We start from the raw sequence: 16,479 nt of genomic DNA on the forward strand, positions 1-16,479 counted from the left end.
GGAGGGGGGGAGGGGAGGGAGGGGGGGGGAGGGAGGGAGGGGGGGGAGGGAGGGGGGGGGAGGGGATGGGAGGGCAGCAATGGTCGTGGGGGGACATGTACGACTATAACGCGGGCAAGTCTGCTCGCTGCTCATGTCTGAAACTGTAGGCTGCCTTGTTTGTTAAGTTGTTGCTTTGGGGGGGGGGGGGGAGGAGGACTGGTGCGCGCGAGAGGGCGGGCGAGGGAGGGATTTTTGCCTAGAGGGATTGTGTTGTATATAATTTAAAAAATAGTAGGGGTAAATGTTTGTATGGAAAAACTCTTTCAATAAAAATTATTTTAAAAAAAAGGAACCTGGCGGAAGTGCTCAGGCGTTCGCAAAGGCAGGCGTACGGCTTAAAATAGAAAAATGTGTTTTTCTGGCCCCACAAGTGACGTACCTGGGATATAAAGTAGACGAGTCGGGCTTACACCCATTGGAAGACAGAGTAAGGGCAATAAAAGAAGCCCCAGCTCCCGTCACGGTCCATGAGCTACGATCATTTCTAGGGTTGGTAACCTATTATGGCAAATTTATTGAAAATAGGGCATCCATCCTAGAACCCCCCCACCAGCTACTAAAAAAGGGGCAAGGATGGAAATGGTCCGCCCGCCAAAACCGAGCATTTAGAGACATTAAGGAACAGCTGACATCCGAAAATGTCCTAGAGCATTATGACCCAAGGAAGGAGTTGGTGGTCACTTGTGACGCATCCCCTTACGGGGTGTAGCCGTCTTAGCCCATAGAGGAAGGAATGGGGAAGAACGGCCAATAGCCTATGCTTCGAGGACCGTGGCGATGGCTGAGAGGAAGTACGCCCAAATCGAGAAGGAAGGACTGGCGGTGATATTTGCAGTAAAAAAATTTCACCAGTATTTGTACGGGCAGAAATTCACCATAGTGACGGACCATAAGCCGTTATTAGGGTTATTAAAAGAAGACAAGTCAATACCCCGATCACATCAGCTAGAATCCAATGCTGGCTGTTGCTACTGGCGGCGTATAGATATGTTCTAGAGCACAGACCGGGAACGGGAGTAGCAAATGCAGATGCTTTGAGCAGACTTCCCCTCCCGGACACCCCGCCGCTAATACCGAAAGTAGAGGAGACAATAATGACTCTAAATTTTTTGGACACCCTACAAGTGGACGCACAACATATCCGGTTGTGGACGCAAAAAGACCCAGTTTTAGCCAAGATGAAGCATTTACTGCTAACAGGGGAACTGGAAAGACCAGTGGAGCCCCAGATGCACCCATACTGGAGCAGAAAGGATCAAATAACCATTGAAGACGGTATCCTATTATGAGGAGCCCGGGTAATAGTCCCAGCTCAGGGCCGTCGGGCAATTTTAACCGAGTTACAACACGGACACCCAGGGGTGTCTAAAATGAAGATGCTAGCTCGAAGCTACGTTTGGTGGCCAGGATTAGACACAGACATAGCTGCCTTGGTACGTCGGTGCCAGGAGTGCCAACAGGGGCAAAGAGTGCCACCAGCTGCGCCATTGCACCCGTGGGAATGGCCAGGCAGACCGTGGACCGCCTGCATATTGGCCACGCCGGCCCTTTCATAGGCTCAACGTTTTTGGTGATAGTGGACGCCCACTCCAAATGGTTGGACGTCCACCAGGTAAATACGGCAAGCACAGCATCGACAATTGAAAAGCTCAGGGCCTCGTTTGCAACACATGGACTTCCGGAGGTATTGGTGTCGGACAACGGAACGGCATTCACAAGTGGGGAATTTGGACAATTCCTAAAAGAAAATGGAGTCCGCCACATCAAAACGGCCCCTTACCATCCAGCGACCAACGGCCTGGCAGAGAGAACGGTCCAGACACTAAAAGCGGGACTCAAGAAGCAGCCGGTAGTGTCAATGGACACAAAGCTCTCCCGCCGGCTGTTTGATTACAGGACCACACTGCATTCCAAAACGGGCATACCGCCAGCTGAACTCTTAATGGGAAGGCGGCTGCGTACGAGGCTGAGTCTCCTTTTCCCAAATTTAACGGGGAAAGTGGAGAAACAACAGGAGGCCCAACGCAGGGGGCATGATAATAGTCGGCAGCAGAGACATTTCCAGGTGGGGGCACCAGTTTGGGTCAAGAATTATGGGAATGGACCAATGTGGGTCAAAGGCACGGTAGAGTCCCAAACAGGGCCCATATCCTATGAAGTTTCGATAGGAGGTAAGGTGCTGAAGAAACACCTAGACCAAATAAGGGCAGCGGAACCACACCTGGAGGCAGGCGAAGCAGGACCGCCTCAAGCTGGGATAGCCCAGACGGAAAAGATACCCACACCCCAGCCCCGAGCAATTTCTCCAGAACCCATCATCCAGTCGTCAGAGTCGGAGATGGACACATTCGACGAGGCCGCTACGACACCTCTCCCCGAGGAGGAGGAAGAACAACTTCAAATGAGGTCGTCAAGAAAAAGACGGGCACCTATAAGGTACACCCCGCCCACGTCGGAGAACGACCCGGCGGACGACACAAAGGTGACAGACCCGGACATGAGGAGCATGAAGAAGCTCAGAGGAATGCCAGCTGGCAGGAATTCCTGGGACCTTGGGGGGGGAGGGGTGTAATGGCCTCCAATTAGCATTATTGGTTGGCCAATTGGAGTATGAGCTTCCTCAATGATAGCTCATTGAGTGGGCCCATATAAGCACCTGAGTAGGCTTTGTGCCCCAGTCTTAAGTTGACTGGAAGGCTAGCAGCACAGTTTGGAGCTGCTCTTGTATCTAGTTATTGGAAATAAATATTGGTGTGGTGACGGGACTCCTGCCTCCTGTAGATTATTACAGTGACTTTATCACTTTAAATGTTGCCAGCCTCCTGGTATCTCTAGCATTTTTATTTATCATAGCTTTGGTAAAGTCCTTTTCCTTAATTTTTAATAATAATCTTTATTGTGAGAAGTAGGCTTACGTTAACACTGCAATAAAGCCTCTTGTTGCCACATTCCGACGCCTGTTCGGGTACGCAGAGGGAGAATTCAGAATATTCAATTCACTTAACAGCATGTGTTTCGGGACTTGTGGGAGGAAACCACAGTACCCGGAGGAAATCCATGCGGACACAGGGAGAGCGTGCAGACTTTGCACAGACAGTGACCCAAGCTGGGAATAGAACCTGGGACCCTGGCGCTGTGAAGCAACAATGCTAACCACTGTGCTAAAGTTCTGTCCTAGCAAACACTGATGTAGAGTATTCATTTAATACCTCAGCTATGTCTTCTGCCTCCACCAATGCCTTTTTTGCCTCTAATCGGCCTCAATTCACCCGACAACTCTTTAATGATAATATACTCATGGAATACTTTTAATACCCTTTTATGCTCACAGCCAATTTATTCAGGCACTATCTACTTGTTCCTCTATTCTATCTTCACTTCCCTTTCTCTCAATGTATTTTCAAGTTAACATTTTTCATATGCACTCATTTTCTGCTTTATCCAACTCTCTAACTTATTCATCATTAATGCAGCAGCTGTTACCATATTTGAGATCAGTGAATTCAGCACTGATCAATGACCTTCTGATTTGTGTGTCTCAGTACAAGAGCATGGTACATGCTCTCACTAAGCCAAAATTCAGGCCCAAGTAATGTTAAAGGACGTGAGGATTGCAAATCCATCATAAAGGTCAAAAGTAGGGATGTTCCCTGATGATTATCTTTTTCTTTCTTTGTTCATAGGAAGTGGGCATTGCTGTCTGGGCCAGCATTTGTTGCCCATCCTTGAGGGCATTTAAAAGTCAACCATATTGCTGTGGGACTGGAGTCACATGTAGGCCAGACTAGGTAAGGATGTAAATGGGTGGCACGATGGCACAGTGGTAAGCGCTGTTGCTTCACAGCGCCAGGGTCCCAGTTTTGATTCCCAGCTTGGGTCACTTCTGTGTGGAGTCTGCATGTTCTCCTTGTGTCACCGGGTGCTCCTGTTTCCAACCACAAGTCTCGAAAGGAGTGCTGTTAGATGAATTGGACATTCTGAATTCTCCCTCTCTGTACCCAAACAGGCCCTAGAATGTGGTGACTAGAGGCCTTTCCCGGTACCTTCATTGCAGCATTAATCTAAGCCTACTTGTGACAATAAAGATTACTATTACTAGATATCCTTCACTAAGGACATTGGTGAACCACATGGATTTTTATGACAATGTCATCATGAGACTCTTAAATCCAGATTATTTTAATTTATTGAATTCAAATTTCACCAACTGCCCTCGTGCAATTCGAATTCAGGTCCCCAGAGCATTACACTGGGTCTCTGGATTACTAGACTAGTGACAATATCACTGCCTCCCCATATGATTTCATATGTTCACACCATTTGCGATTCAGGTACTGAAGCAGTTGATGTCCAAAAGCAACAAGGTCTGGCTTGGGCTGAGAAGTAGCATGTAACTTTCACACCACACAAGTGCCAGGCAATGACCAAGTCTCACAAGACAGGATCTAACCATCGTTCCTTAACATTCCTTGGCATTATCATTGCTGAATCTCCCACAGACTGTACTGTGGGGGGTTGCCATTGACCAGAAACTGAACTGGACTAGCCATATAAATACTATAGCTAAAAGAGTGGATCAGAGGCTAGGAATCCTATGTCAAGTAAATCATTTACTGACTACCCAAAGCCTGTAAGGCACAAGTAGCCAGTGTGATGGAATACGGTTATGATCCTAGGTGATGTTATTACAGGACAGTCAGATCTCAGAATGCACAGATGGCTCAGTAGACCATAACATATCTTACAGTATAATGTTCTCAGTAAGTACACTGGGCATGTAAACCAACAGGCCAACTGCAGTCAGACACACCGCACTCTGGCAGATGCCACCCAATAGAATACTTGTGGATTTCTCATCAAATTCTTCCAGATGCTTGGCACGCTGTGAGCCAATTGGTCTCACTGCAACTCTGGCTTCCACACGAGTGTTTCCAAATTCCACTCTTGAAGAGCACACTTTGAAATCTTCTCCCACATCTTTAAGATACCTTCACAAAGAATTCACTTTCAGGATTTCAATCCGTCCTTTCAGCATTCTTCCACCCTGGATTGCCATATGCATTCACATTACCACAGAATCTTTCAGATACCCAGCCACGCCAGTGGAATGCCACTGCTTCACAGGTTGTACTAAGGTGTCACCAACTTTAAGATTACATAGAACATTACAGTGCAGTACAGGCCCTTCGGCCCTCGATGTTGCGCCGACCTGTGAAACCACTCTAAAGCCCATCTACACGATATTCCCTTATCGTCCATATGTTTATCCAATGACCATTTGAATGCGTTTAGTGTTGGCGAGTCCACTACTGTTGCAGGCAGGGCATTCCATGCCCTTACTACTCTCTGAGTAAAGAATCTACCTCTGACATCTGCCCTATATCTATCTCCCCTCAATTTAAAACTATGTCCCCTCGTGCTGGACATCACCATCCGAGGAAAAAGGCTCTCACTGTCCACCCTATCTAATCCTCTGATCATCTTGTATGCCTCAATTAAGTGACCTCTTAACCTTCTTCTCTCTAACGAAAACAGCCTCAAGTCCTTCAGCCTTTCCTCGTAAGATCTTCCCTCCATACCGGGCAACATCCTTGTAAATATCCTCTGTACCCTTTCCAATGCTTCCACAACCTTCCTATAATGCGGCGTCCAGAACTGCACGCAATACTCCAAATGCGGCCGCACCAGAGTTTTGTACAACTGCAACATGAGCTCATGGCTCCGAAACTCAATTCCTCTACCAATAAAAGCTAACACACCGTACGCCTTCTTAACAACCCGATGAACCTGGGTGGCAACTTTCAGGGATCTATGGACATGGACACCGAGATCTCTCTGCTCGTCCACACTACCAAGAATCTTACCATTAGCCCAATACTCTGTCTTCCTGTTATTCCTTCCAAAATGAATCACCTCACACTTTTCTGCATTAAACACCATTTGCCACCTCTCAGCCCAGCTCTGCAGCTTATCTATGTCCCTCTGTAACTTGTAACATCCTTCTGCAGTGTCCACAACTCCACCGACTTTAGTGTCATCTGCAAATTTACGCTCCCATCCTTCTACACCCTCCTCCAGGTCATTTATAAAAATTATGTGGAGATGCCGGCGTTGGACTGGGGTAAGCACAGTAAGAACTCTTACAACACCAGGTTAAAGTCCAACAGGTTTGTTTCAAACACGAGCTTTCGGAGCGTTGTTCCTTCCTCAGGTGAATGGAGAGGTATGTCCCAGAAACATTTATACAGACAAAGTCAGAGATGCCAGACAATGCTTGGAATGCGAGCATTTGCGGGTAATCAATTCATTACAGATCCAGAGATAGGGGTAACCCCAGGTTAAAGAAGTGTGAATTGTCTCAAGCCAGGACAGTTGGTAGGATTTTGCAAGTCCAGGCCAGATGGTGGGGGATGAATGTAATGCGACATGAATCCAAGATCCCGGTTGAGGCCGCACTCATGCGTGCGGAACTTAGCTATAAGTTTTTGCTCGGCAATTCTGCGTTGTCGCGTGTCCTGAAGACCGCCTTGGAGAACGCTTACCCGGAGATCAGAGGCTGGATGCCAATGATTCCTTGAATAAGGTGTGGGAGGCGGCTCACATGGTGCATAAACACCAGTATGAATTTGTTGGACCGAATTGCATATTTCTGTGCCATCAATAAATTGTAGTATATTACTTCACAGAACAAGCTCATTATTTTATGCTTGTCATATGTATTCTCCTTAAGCTACCTTTTTCAAGGCAAGAATAGAAATCTTTGCCATGTACCTTGTTGACTGTGTGTGACAAGGAGATTCATTGATAATGAAAGAGAAATTCTCAGTTTTATTTGGTATTGGGTATGTGGGTTGGCATGGGCAGATTTCTATACACATCAGTTGGCAAGGGAGAGTTTCCATCAGAGCAGGAGTAAGCAATTTAGTTCATCAAGCTTAAATGCCAATAAATCAGGCCACCCACAGATGAACAGCGACCTAACTCCATTTACCTTAGGGGAACAAAAATGATCAATCTCAGATGTAAAATTTACAACTGATCCAGAATCAACTGCTGTTTGCAGAAAACAGTTCCAAGTTTCTCTGCTTTGTAGGAAAAGTGTTCTGAAATTTCATTCCCAAGAGACGTTGCTCTTGAGACTATGGCCCCTATATTCTCAACTCCCAACTAACGGAAAGAGGATAGATAGAAGGAACTATCTGTTTCCCTTAATATCTTGACCACTTCAGTCAAATCAACTTCTAAAGTCCAGGGAATACAACTCTAGTTTCTGTAATCTCGCCTTGTAATTTAATCACTCATGTCCAGGTCATTCTGGTAAAATTTTCCTGTTAAGCCAATCTATCCTTTCGTAAAGTTTGGTGCCCACCCAGAACTGCTCACAGTAAGTTTTAATTGGGTCGAATAATAATTTATGATACTGGGGCCTAGAAAATGGAAGAGGCTCCAGTGGTATGAAGGGAGAATGAGCAAATTAATTAAGTGTGATTATTGAAATGGTCAAAGTGGTCAAAAGCTGTAAAATGAATGAAAAGACATAGACTAATGTCTTCAGTTCTGCATATGAACAATCTTTGATTTCGGACATTATATCAAAAACAAAAACAAGCATTTATATAAATCTCCTGCAAAATAGTAAAAATATCCCAATGCATGTCACTGGAGCATAATCTGACAAAATCTGACACGAGACAATAGATATTAGAACAGTCACCTAAACTTTGGTCAAAGTTAGATTGTAAGTAGAACTTCAAGAAGGTGAGATGGAGAGGGAGGGGAGGTACTGGCGTAGTGGTATTGTCACTGGACTAGTGATCCAGACTGCTGCTCGGGGGTAGGGGTCCCAGGTTCAAATCCCACCACTGCAGATGCTGAAATTTGAGTTCAATAGAAATCTGGAATTAAAAGTCTAGTGATGACCATGAAACCTTGTTGATTGTCATAAAAACCCATCTTGTTCACTAATGTCCTTTAGGGGAGGAAATCGGCCAACCTCTGGCATATATGTGACTCCCGATGCAGAGCAATATTGTTGACTTAACTGCCCCTCGAGAGCAAGTAGGAATGGGCAATAAATGCTGACACAGCCTGCGACGCCCACATCCCATGAACAAATTTTTAAAAAAGAGGAAGAGAGCGCAGGGCAGGATCGGAGCGGCGGCCTGGATCGAAGCAGGGCCAAACTTGCAGAGAGGAAGGAACGGAGGAGCGACCAACGACCCCCCCCCCAAGCAGGAGAGCACAGGGTGCAACGAGTGGCAGCCCGGACCAAGCAGCGGGGACAGCAGAGCAGGGACCGACCGAACCCCCCCCAACCGGCGGTGACCACCACGAGACAAGAACAAAGAGGCCTCTCTCTCTCTCGACCCTGAGTGAGTGAGGGAAAAGGAAGGAAGGAAGGAAAAAAGAACTTTTGCAAAAACAAAGCTCTGAAAAGAAAACTTTTAAAGTGGGGGGGATAAAAAAGGAAAAACAAAATTTTCTTTTTGAACTTTTTTTTAACCCAAAACAAGTTCACCTGAGAAGAGTTTTATAAAAGAGGAAAAGTAACGTGGTAAAGGAGAGACAGGAGGAGAGAAGAAAAAGGGAAGAAACAAAAAAAAAATAGGGGGCGGAAAAGGGGGAAAAAAAGGGGAAAAAAAGCAAAGGAAGGGGGAAAAAATGCCAGAAGGGAGCTAAAGCAGAGGGAGAAGGGGCACCAAAGGCAGACGCGGCAATGGGCGAGCCAGTTCAGACGAGCTAATCAGCGCACAAAGCGGCAGAACGGAAGTATCGCCACAGATCACTGGACAGACAGGTGCACTCTCCCCCGGGGCCAGGGGGGAGCTGGAACTGGAAGGCAGCCTTTGCCGATGCGCTGAGGGAACATCAGCAGGTAAACAAGGCAGAGGCTAGGGCAGACATAGAGGCTGCAGTGCAGACAGCAATGGCCAAGGCCCTGACGGAGGTGCAGCATGCCCTGCGCAGAGCAGAGGAGAAATTGGACGCCCAAGGGGAGAAACTGGAAACCCAAGAGGTGACCATTAAAGAGGTGGAGAAAGCAGCGACTGACATGAGCGACCGGATCACGGCCCTGGAGAGGGAGGTGGCGAGACCGGGCACAACACAGGGGAGCCTGAAGGGCAGAGTGGACGTCCAGGAAAACCGCTTGAGAAGGCAAAATGTCAGGATAGTGGGCCTGCCAAAGGGGATCGAGGGTAGAAACCCCACGACATACGTGGCCGAGATGCTGGGCAACTTAGTGGGGAGGAAAACCTTTCCCAACCCACCAGAAATGGACACAGCACACCGGTCGCTGCGCCCGAAGCCCAAGGCTGGGGACCACCTGAGGGCAGTTATAGCTAAACTGCATCGGTACCAAGAAAGGGAAACAATCCTGCGCTGGGCCAGGAAAAATAGAGCCTGCAAATGGGAAGGACACGCCATTAGAATTTACGAGGACATTGGGGCAGATCTAGCCAGGAGACGGGCAGAGTTCAATAGAGCGAAAGCAGCTCTTCACAAGAGCAATGTGCGTTTTGGTATGCTGTACCCAGCGAAACTCTGGGTCACATACCAAGAAAGAGAATACTTCTTTACAGCCCCCGCCGAAGCAAACAAGTTTGTCGAGGAACACGGGCTGGAAAACCACCAGCGAAGGTGGAAATGAGGGGCCCCTGCCAAGGGGCAACAACACGCCGACGGGAGTGGGTGGGGGGAGGGGGGTGAGGCAATGCCAGGCACCCCCGCCTCCGCCACGGCAAGAGCCCCCTGAACAAAGAGTGAACCACTGCCCGAGGGACCGCTCCAGGTGGGAGGCCAGGCCCCAGCACGAGGGAACGAGAGTAGCGGAGAAGGGAGAGCAAGCAGGAGGAGTGCAGGGTAGGATGGGGGAAGAGCGGGCAGAAAACCGCAGAGGCCGGGAAGGGGAGAAGCGAGACAGTAACTCCTGAGAGGAGGGTCGCCGTACTAGCAGGAAAGCTAGCGCCGGGGGCATGCAACAAAGCAGGGCCGCAGCGCGCCCCCAACAGGGGGGAAGGCGCCAGGCAGGGGATGGGGGGGACCACCCAACAGAGTCGGGAGAGCAAACGGGGACAGGAACAGGGGAAAGAGGACAAAGGAGGGGCATACGGGAGAGCGGGGGAAAAGGGAGAAACCCGGGGGGGGGGGGGGGGGGGGGGGGGTTACACAGGAAGGGAGAGACCGGGGAGGGGGCATGCAGGTAAGGAGGGACAAACAAGGCTAGAAAAGGAATAGGGCTACAAAGTGCCACAACCAAAGGCTCGAAACAAGGAATCGCTGCAAGCACCCACCCAGTACGGTCTCTCGGCGAAGGGAGACACCAGAGTGCAGGGGACTACCCGCGTGGCAGACGCACAGTGGGCGGCCATGTCGGGTGCCCCCGGGACAAAGGGAAACCCCGGAGCGCAGGGGCGCGTCCACCAGGTAAGTATGGCTAATCCCACAGGAGTGAGGGGGCAGAATATCCCACCAGGATAGTCACCTGGAACGTAAGAGGACTTAACGGCCCAGTGAAGATATCCAGAGTCCTCACCCACCTAAGAAATATGAGGGCCGACATAGTCTTCCTCCAAGAGACACACCTGAGAGAGCAGGACCGACTGCGGGTAAGAAAGGGCTGAGTGGGACAAACCTACCATTCCTGCTATGGGACAAGGGCCAGGGAGGTGGCGATATTGATCGGCAAGAGGACGATGTTTAGGGCGACAAAGACGGTTACGGTCCCGGTTGGACGGTACGTCATGGTCAGCGGGCCCTGGATGGGGCACCGGTAATACTAGTTAACGTGTACGCACCAAACTGGGACGACACGAGCTTCATCAAGAAGACCATGGCAGAAATCCCAGACATAGTGACCCAGGGCCGGGATTCGAACCCGGGTCCTCAGCGCCGTAGGCAGCAATGCTAACCACTGTGCCACCGTGCTGCCCGCCACTTTACATGGACGTGCGGCTAGAGACGGGCAGGGCCCAACGCCCCACATGGAGGTTGGACGGTGCCTTACTAGCTGACAAGGCCTTCAAAAAAAGGATAGCGTGGGCCATAGCGGAGTACACAGAGAACAACCAGAATGGGGAGGTCTCACCCTCCACGTTCTGTGAAGCGCTAAAGGCCGTACTAAGAGGGGAAATCATCGCTTTCAAAGCGCGAGGAGATAGGGAGGAAAGGGTGGCTAGGCAGTAGTTGGACGACTCCATACTGGAGGTAGACCGTAAATATTCCGAGGCACCGACCGTAGAGCTCCTGGCGGAGAGGAAAGAGATACAAAGGAACTTTGACCTGCTCTCCACCAGGAAAGCAGTGCACCAACTCTGCCAGGCACGTGGGACCCTGTACGAACACGGAGACAAAGCCAGCCGCCTGTTGGCACACCAGCTGAGAAAGCAGGCAGCCACCAGAGAAATTGCACAAATCAGGGATACCAGAGGCACGTTAGAAACAGAACCAGAAAAGATTAACAAAACCTTCAAGGCCTTCTACCAAGGGCTGTACACCTCAGAGCCCCCAATGGGGTGTCCGGGATGAAACGGTTCCTTGATGGACTAGACATACCAGTCGTGGGGGAGGGCAGAAAACGGGCCCTGGAAGCACCACTAGCACTGGGAGAGATCATGGACAGCATTAGCTCCATGCAGGCGGGGAAGGTGCCAGGACCAGACGGATTCCCGGCTGACTTCTACAAAAAATATGCGACAGCACTGGCCCTGCATCTGCGGGAGATATTCACAGACTCGCTAGCTAGGGCACACTGCCACCCACACTTGCATAGGCCGCAATCTCGCTGGTAGCTAAGAAAGACAAAGACCCAACGGAATGTGGGTCATACAGACCCATCTCACCGCTGAACGCAGATGCCAAAATACTGGCCAAAATCCTAGCCAAAAGGCGAGAAGACTGTGTACCTGAAATGGTCACAGAGGACCAGATGGGTTTTGTCAAAGATAGACAGCTTACCTCGAACATAAAGCACCTGCTGAACGTGATAATGACCCCCTCTGTGGAATGAACACCAGAGGTGATAGTCTCCCTAGATGCAGCAAAGGCCTTCGACAGAGTCGAATGGAAATACCTCATAGAGGTACTGGAGCGGTTCGGGCTTGGAACAGGGTTCACCTCCTGGGTAAAGCTCCTATACAACGCTCCCATGGTGAGCCTTCAGACCAACAATACCAACTCCCGATACTTCTAACTGCACAGGGTCACCAGCCAAGGATGCCCACTGTCCCCGCTGCTGTTCGCTCTAGCAATCGAACCACTAGCAATCGCACTCAGAGCAGCAAAAAGCTGGAGGGGGATCCGAAGGGGAGGCAGAGAGCACAGAGTCTCACTCTATGAATATGACCTGCTCCTCTACATTTCGGACCCACAGAGCAGCATGGACGGAATCATCGCGCTCCTGAAAGAGTTTGGCACCTTCTCGGGCTACAAACTCAACATGACAAAAGCCCTCCCAAACCTACAATTCTACCACTGGACGGCGACGGCCGAGCGAATAAGGGGATGGATCAAGGAGCCAGAGGCTGAGTGGGTGCGCGTGGAAGAGACCTCCTGCATGGGGACCTCCCTCCGAGCCCTTGACACGGCAGCACTCCCATCCCCACCCAAAAAAACACTCCAGTAGCCCGGTGGTGATAGCCACCCTCCAATCCCGGAACCAACTATGGCAGCAATTTGGCCTGACCAAAACGTCGGACAAAGCTCCCATCTGCAACAACTATAGGTTCACACCAGCACTGACTGACGCCACCTTCAAAAGGTGGGGGCAGGAGGGAGGGACACTGACAGTCAGGGACCTATACACGGACGGCAGGATCGCAACACTGGAAGAACTGACAGAGAAATTCCAGCTAGCCAGGGGTAACGAGCTAAGGCATCTACAGCTCTAAAACTTCCTACGAAAGGAGACAAGGACGTACCCACAACCGCCACGACAGACACTACCCCCGTACCAACCTCCCCGATCAGCCGCCGGAATGTGGCGACTAAGGGCTTTTCACAGTAAATTCATTTGAAGCCTACTTGTGACAGTAAGCGATTTTCATTTTTTTCATTTCAAGAACTACTGGACCCAAGCATACTAGACAAAGGAAACTGTAGTGACATGTACGACCGACTGACAGAAAGGGCCGACACCGTACTGGATGTAACAAGAAAGAAATGGGAGGAGGACCTTGGGATTGAGATAGGGTTGGGACTCTGGAGCGAAGCACTGCATCGGGTCAACTCCACCGCCACGTGTGCAAGGCTCAGCCCGACGCAGCTGAAAGTGGTACATAGAGCCCACTTAACAAGAACCCGTATGAGTAGGTTCTTCCCCGAGGTGGAGGATAGATGTGAACGGTGCCAAGGAGGCCCGGCCAACCATGCCCACATGTTCTGGTCTTGCCCCAGACTTGTGGAGTACTGGACAGCCTTCTTTGAGGCAGTGTCCAAAGTGGTGGGGGTGAGGGTGGAGCCATGTCCGAAAGTGACGGTCTTCGGGGTCTCGGACCAGCCAGATCTATTCCTGGGGAGGAGGGCGGACGCTCTTGCCTTTGCCTCCCTGATCGCCCTCCGTAGAATCCTGTTTGGCTGGTGGTCAGCAGCATCACCCAAAGCTGCAGATTGGCTGTTCGACCTCTCGGAATCTCTCCAAATGGAGAAAATCACATTCGCCATCCGAGGGTAAGACGACGGCTTCCACAGAACGTGGGAGCCATTCACGCGATTGTTCCGGGACCTGTTTGTGGCCAACGAACAAGAGGAAGAATAGCCAGGTAGCCAAGAATCAGGGGAAAGTAGCCAACGCATGAAAGGGAGAGATACACCGGGGGGGAGGGGGAGGGAAACAGTTAAACCTAGGAGGAAAGAAAGGCGAACCACGGGAGGGGGGAGGGGGGTGGAGAGGGAATAGATAGGGAACAAGAGAGGAGAACCAGGGAGGTGGGGGGAGGCAGGGAAATGAGAGCTGGAAGGAAGGCACTGGATACAATAACGAACATGGCATTTCCAGGAGCAGGGAACGAGGAGAATAAAGACGAAAGATGGGAGGAACGGCAGAAGCGGAGGGGAGCGCGAGACGGCAGCGAGATCCGTCCGGGAGAAGCAAGCGACAACAACACCAAACCCATTTGAGTATTGCCCACTATAATTATTTCTCCGGCACCCGAATGTATAGTTACCTCCCCAGTCTCCACCCCCCACTCCCCCCCCCCCCCCCCCCCCCCCCCCCCCCCCCCCCCGGCAAACAGTCGCCTACTTATGTGTTGTAAATAATTTTGCCAGGTGTTCAAGAGTTGCTGCTGTTGAACTGGTGCACAATACCCTACCAGTTATTCCATTTTATTTTGTATTGTATTGTTTTTTTACTATGTACTATTTTATTTTCTTTGGTATGTTTGGGTGTGCCCTTCTCTTCTCTATATCTGTATATATATATATATATATATTATATATGTTTCTTATCCTGTGTACATAACGGTAAATATACTTTGTTCAAAAACCCAATAAAAAACATTTATAAAAAAAAAGAGGAAGAAGTACGCAAGGAGGGAATTGCAGATTTTAGAGTGCAGGTGGCTGGAGGCAAGTTGCTAATGGTGAAGTGATAACAATCAGGGCTGTGTAAAGGGACAGAAGTGGAGAAATATTGAAATCTTGCTGGGTAGTAGGGCAGAAGCAGGCTGGCACTTGCACAAGAAGGCAGAATTAGATCTGGAGCTGTTTTGTAATATTCTCCAGCACTTCCTGATCACCATCTGCAAAGTGGCATTGCTAAAGGCATGGAAATTAAAACAATACGTACCACAAGAAAACATAAAATGAGGATGGCGCTAACCTGAAAATGAGGTTAGAATGTAGACCAGGACGGCTATGCATCCACTGCTGATAAAAGCCAGCAACATGTCATTCTTAAATGTTCGTCTTACTTCATAGTCAAACAGGTCTGTTCCACCATAGAGGACTTGCACTTTCCTGCAAAAGTAATGACAAAAGTGAGGACCTTAATCAATACAAATATTCCCACAATGCTGATCATTATGAATATATTTCCATCAATACTAATTCCTAATTGCAGCAGAATAGATTTTAGGTGTGCAATGTAGCTTCATATCTATCTATTGGTGGGTAGTAAATATACTTTACAGGGAATTAGATACACACGAAGAAAAATATGAAAATATGTACAATATACAGTGCAGAAACTGACAGTTAAGCCCAACCAGTCCATGCCAATGTTTATGCACTACTTCAGCCTCTTATCATCTTCCCTCATCCAACTCAGCAGAACTCTATTCGCTTCTCACTCATTATCTAGCTTTCCTTTAAATGTATCTGTGGCATTTACCTCAACTACTCCTTGTGGTATATTGTTTCATATTATCACTATTCTCTGAATTCTCTGTTTCAATTCTTACTGACTAGTTTATAAGACGTTTTCGGGGGATCTGGGGTCCCTGTTGGTAAAGGCACAAAATGATGCGAGGGAGAAGGGGGTGCTTCCCCCTACATTATCGCAAGCTTCGATATCCTTATTTTTGAAGAAGGATAAGGACACGGAGCAATATGGGTCCTACCACCCGATCTTGTGCTGAAAGGGAATGCCTAGCTGTTGGCAAAGACCTTGGCCTCGCGGATTGAACCCCCCACGTGTGCCGGGGGTGTTAGGGGAGGACCAGACGGGGTTTGTAAAGGGGTGGCATCTGTCGGCGAATGCTGGGCGCTTATTAAATGTGATTATGATGCCCCCGGTGGGACAGGAGATGGAAGTCACCGAGGATGCAGAGAAGGCCTTTGATTGGGTAGAATGGGAATATCTGTGAGAAGTACTGGGACGGTTGGGGTCCGGGCAGGGATTGGTGCATTGGGTCCAGTTTCTATATAGGGCGCCAGTAGCAAGTATTAGGACGAATCGGGTGAATTTGGGGTATTTTGGATTGCATCATGGGACAATATAAGGATGCCCACTCTCCCCTTTGGTTTTTGCCCTGGTGATAGAGCCATTGGCAATGTCATTTAGAGTGTCAAGGAGCTGGAAAGGTATAGTGCGGGTGAGTGTGGTGGGGTGGAGCATAGAGTTTCGCAGATGATCTATTACTTTACATTTCGGACCCGTTGGAAGGCATTGGAAGATCATGAATATTTTAGAGGAATTTGGTCAGTTTTCCTGGTATAAAATAAATATGGGGAAGAGTGAGGTCTTCTCGATTCAAGCCTGGGGAGAGGAGGGAAGGCTTGGCGAGCTGCTGTTTGAAGTGGTGGGGATGAACTTCAGATACTTGGGCATCCAGGTGGCGCGGGGATTGAAACAACTGCACAAATTGAACCTGGCGTGGTTGGTAGAGCAGATGAAGGGGAATTTTAAGGGATGGGTCATGCTCCTGCTTTTGCTGGTGGGCGGGTGCAAACCGTGAAAAATTTTTTTTTTTTTTTAAATTTAGAGTACCCAATTATTTT

General features: G+C 49.2%; 1 protein-coding gene across 7 annotated transcripts in view; it reads right to left on the bottom strand.

Moving 5' to 3' along the window:
• disp3 (dispatched RND transporter family member 3) overlaps positions 1 to 16,479 on the bottom strand; it is a 717,999-nt gene that overhangs the window by 240,921 nt on the left and 460,599 nt on the right. For all 7 annotated transcript variants that reach the window (XM_038821800.1, XM_038821802.1, XM_038821804.1 and 4 more), the window contains one exon: positions 14,861 to 14,997. In XM_038821800.1, the coding sequence (XP_038677728.1) occupies positions 14,861 to 14,997 (137 nt within the window). The remainder of the gene's footprint in view (positions 1 to 14,860; positions 14,998 to 16,479) is intronic.

This window comes from Scyliorhinus canicula, chromosome 16 (genome assembly GCF_902713615.1).
Source record: "Scyliorhinus canicula chromosome 16, sScyCan1.1, whole genome shotgun sequence".
In the NCBI taxonomy this organism is placed as follows: Eukaryota; Metazoa; Chordata; class Chondrichthyes; order Carcharhiniformes; family Scyliorhinidae; genus Scyliorhinus; species Scyliorhinus canicula.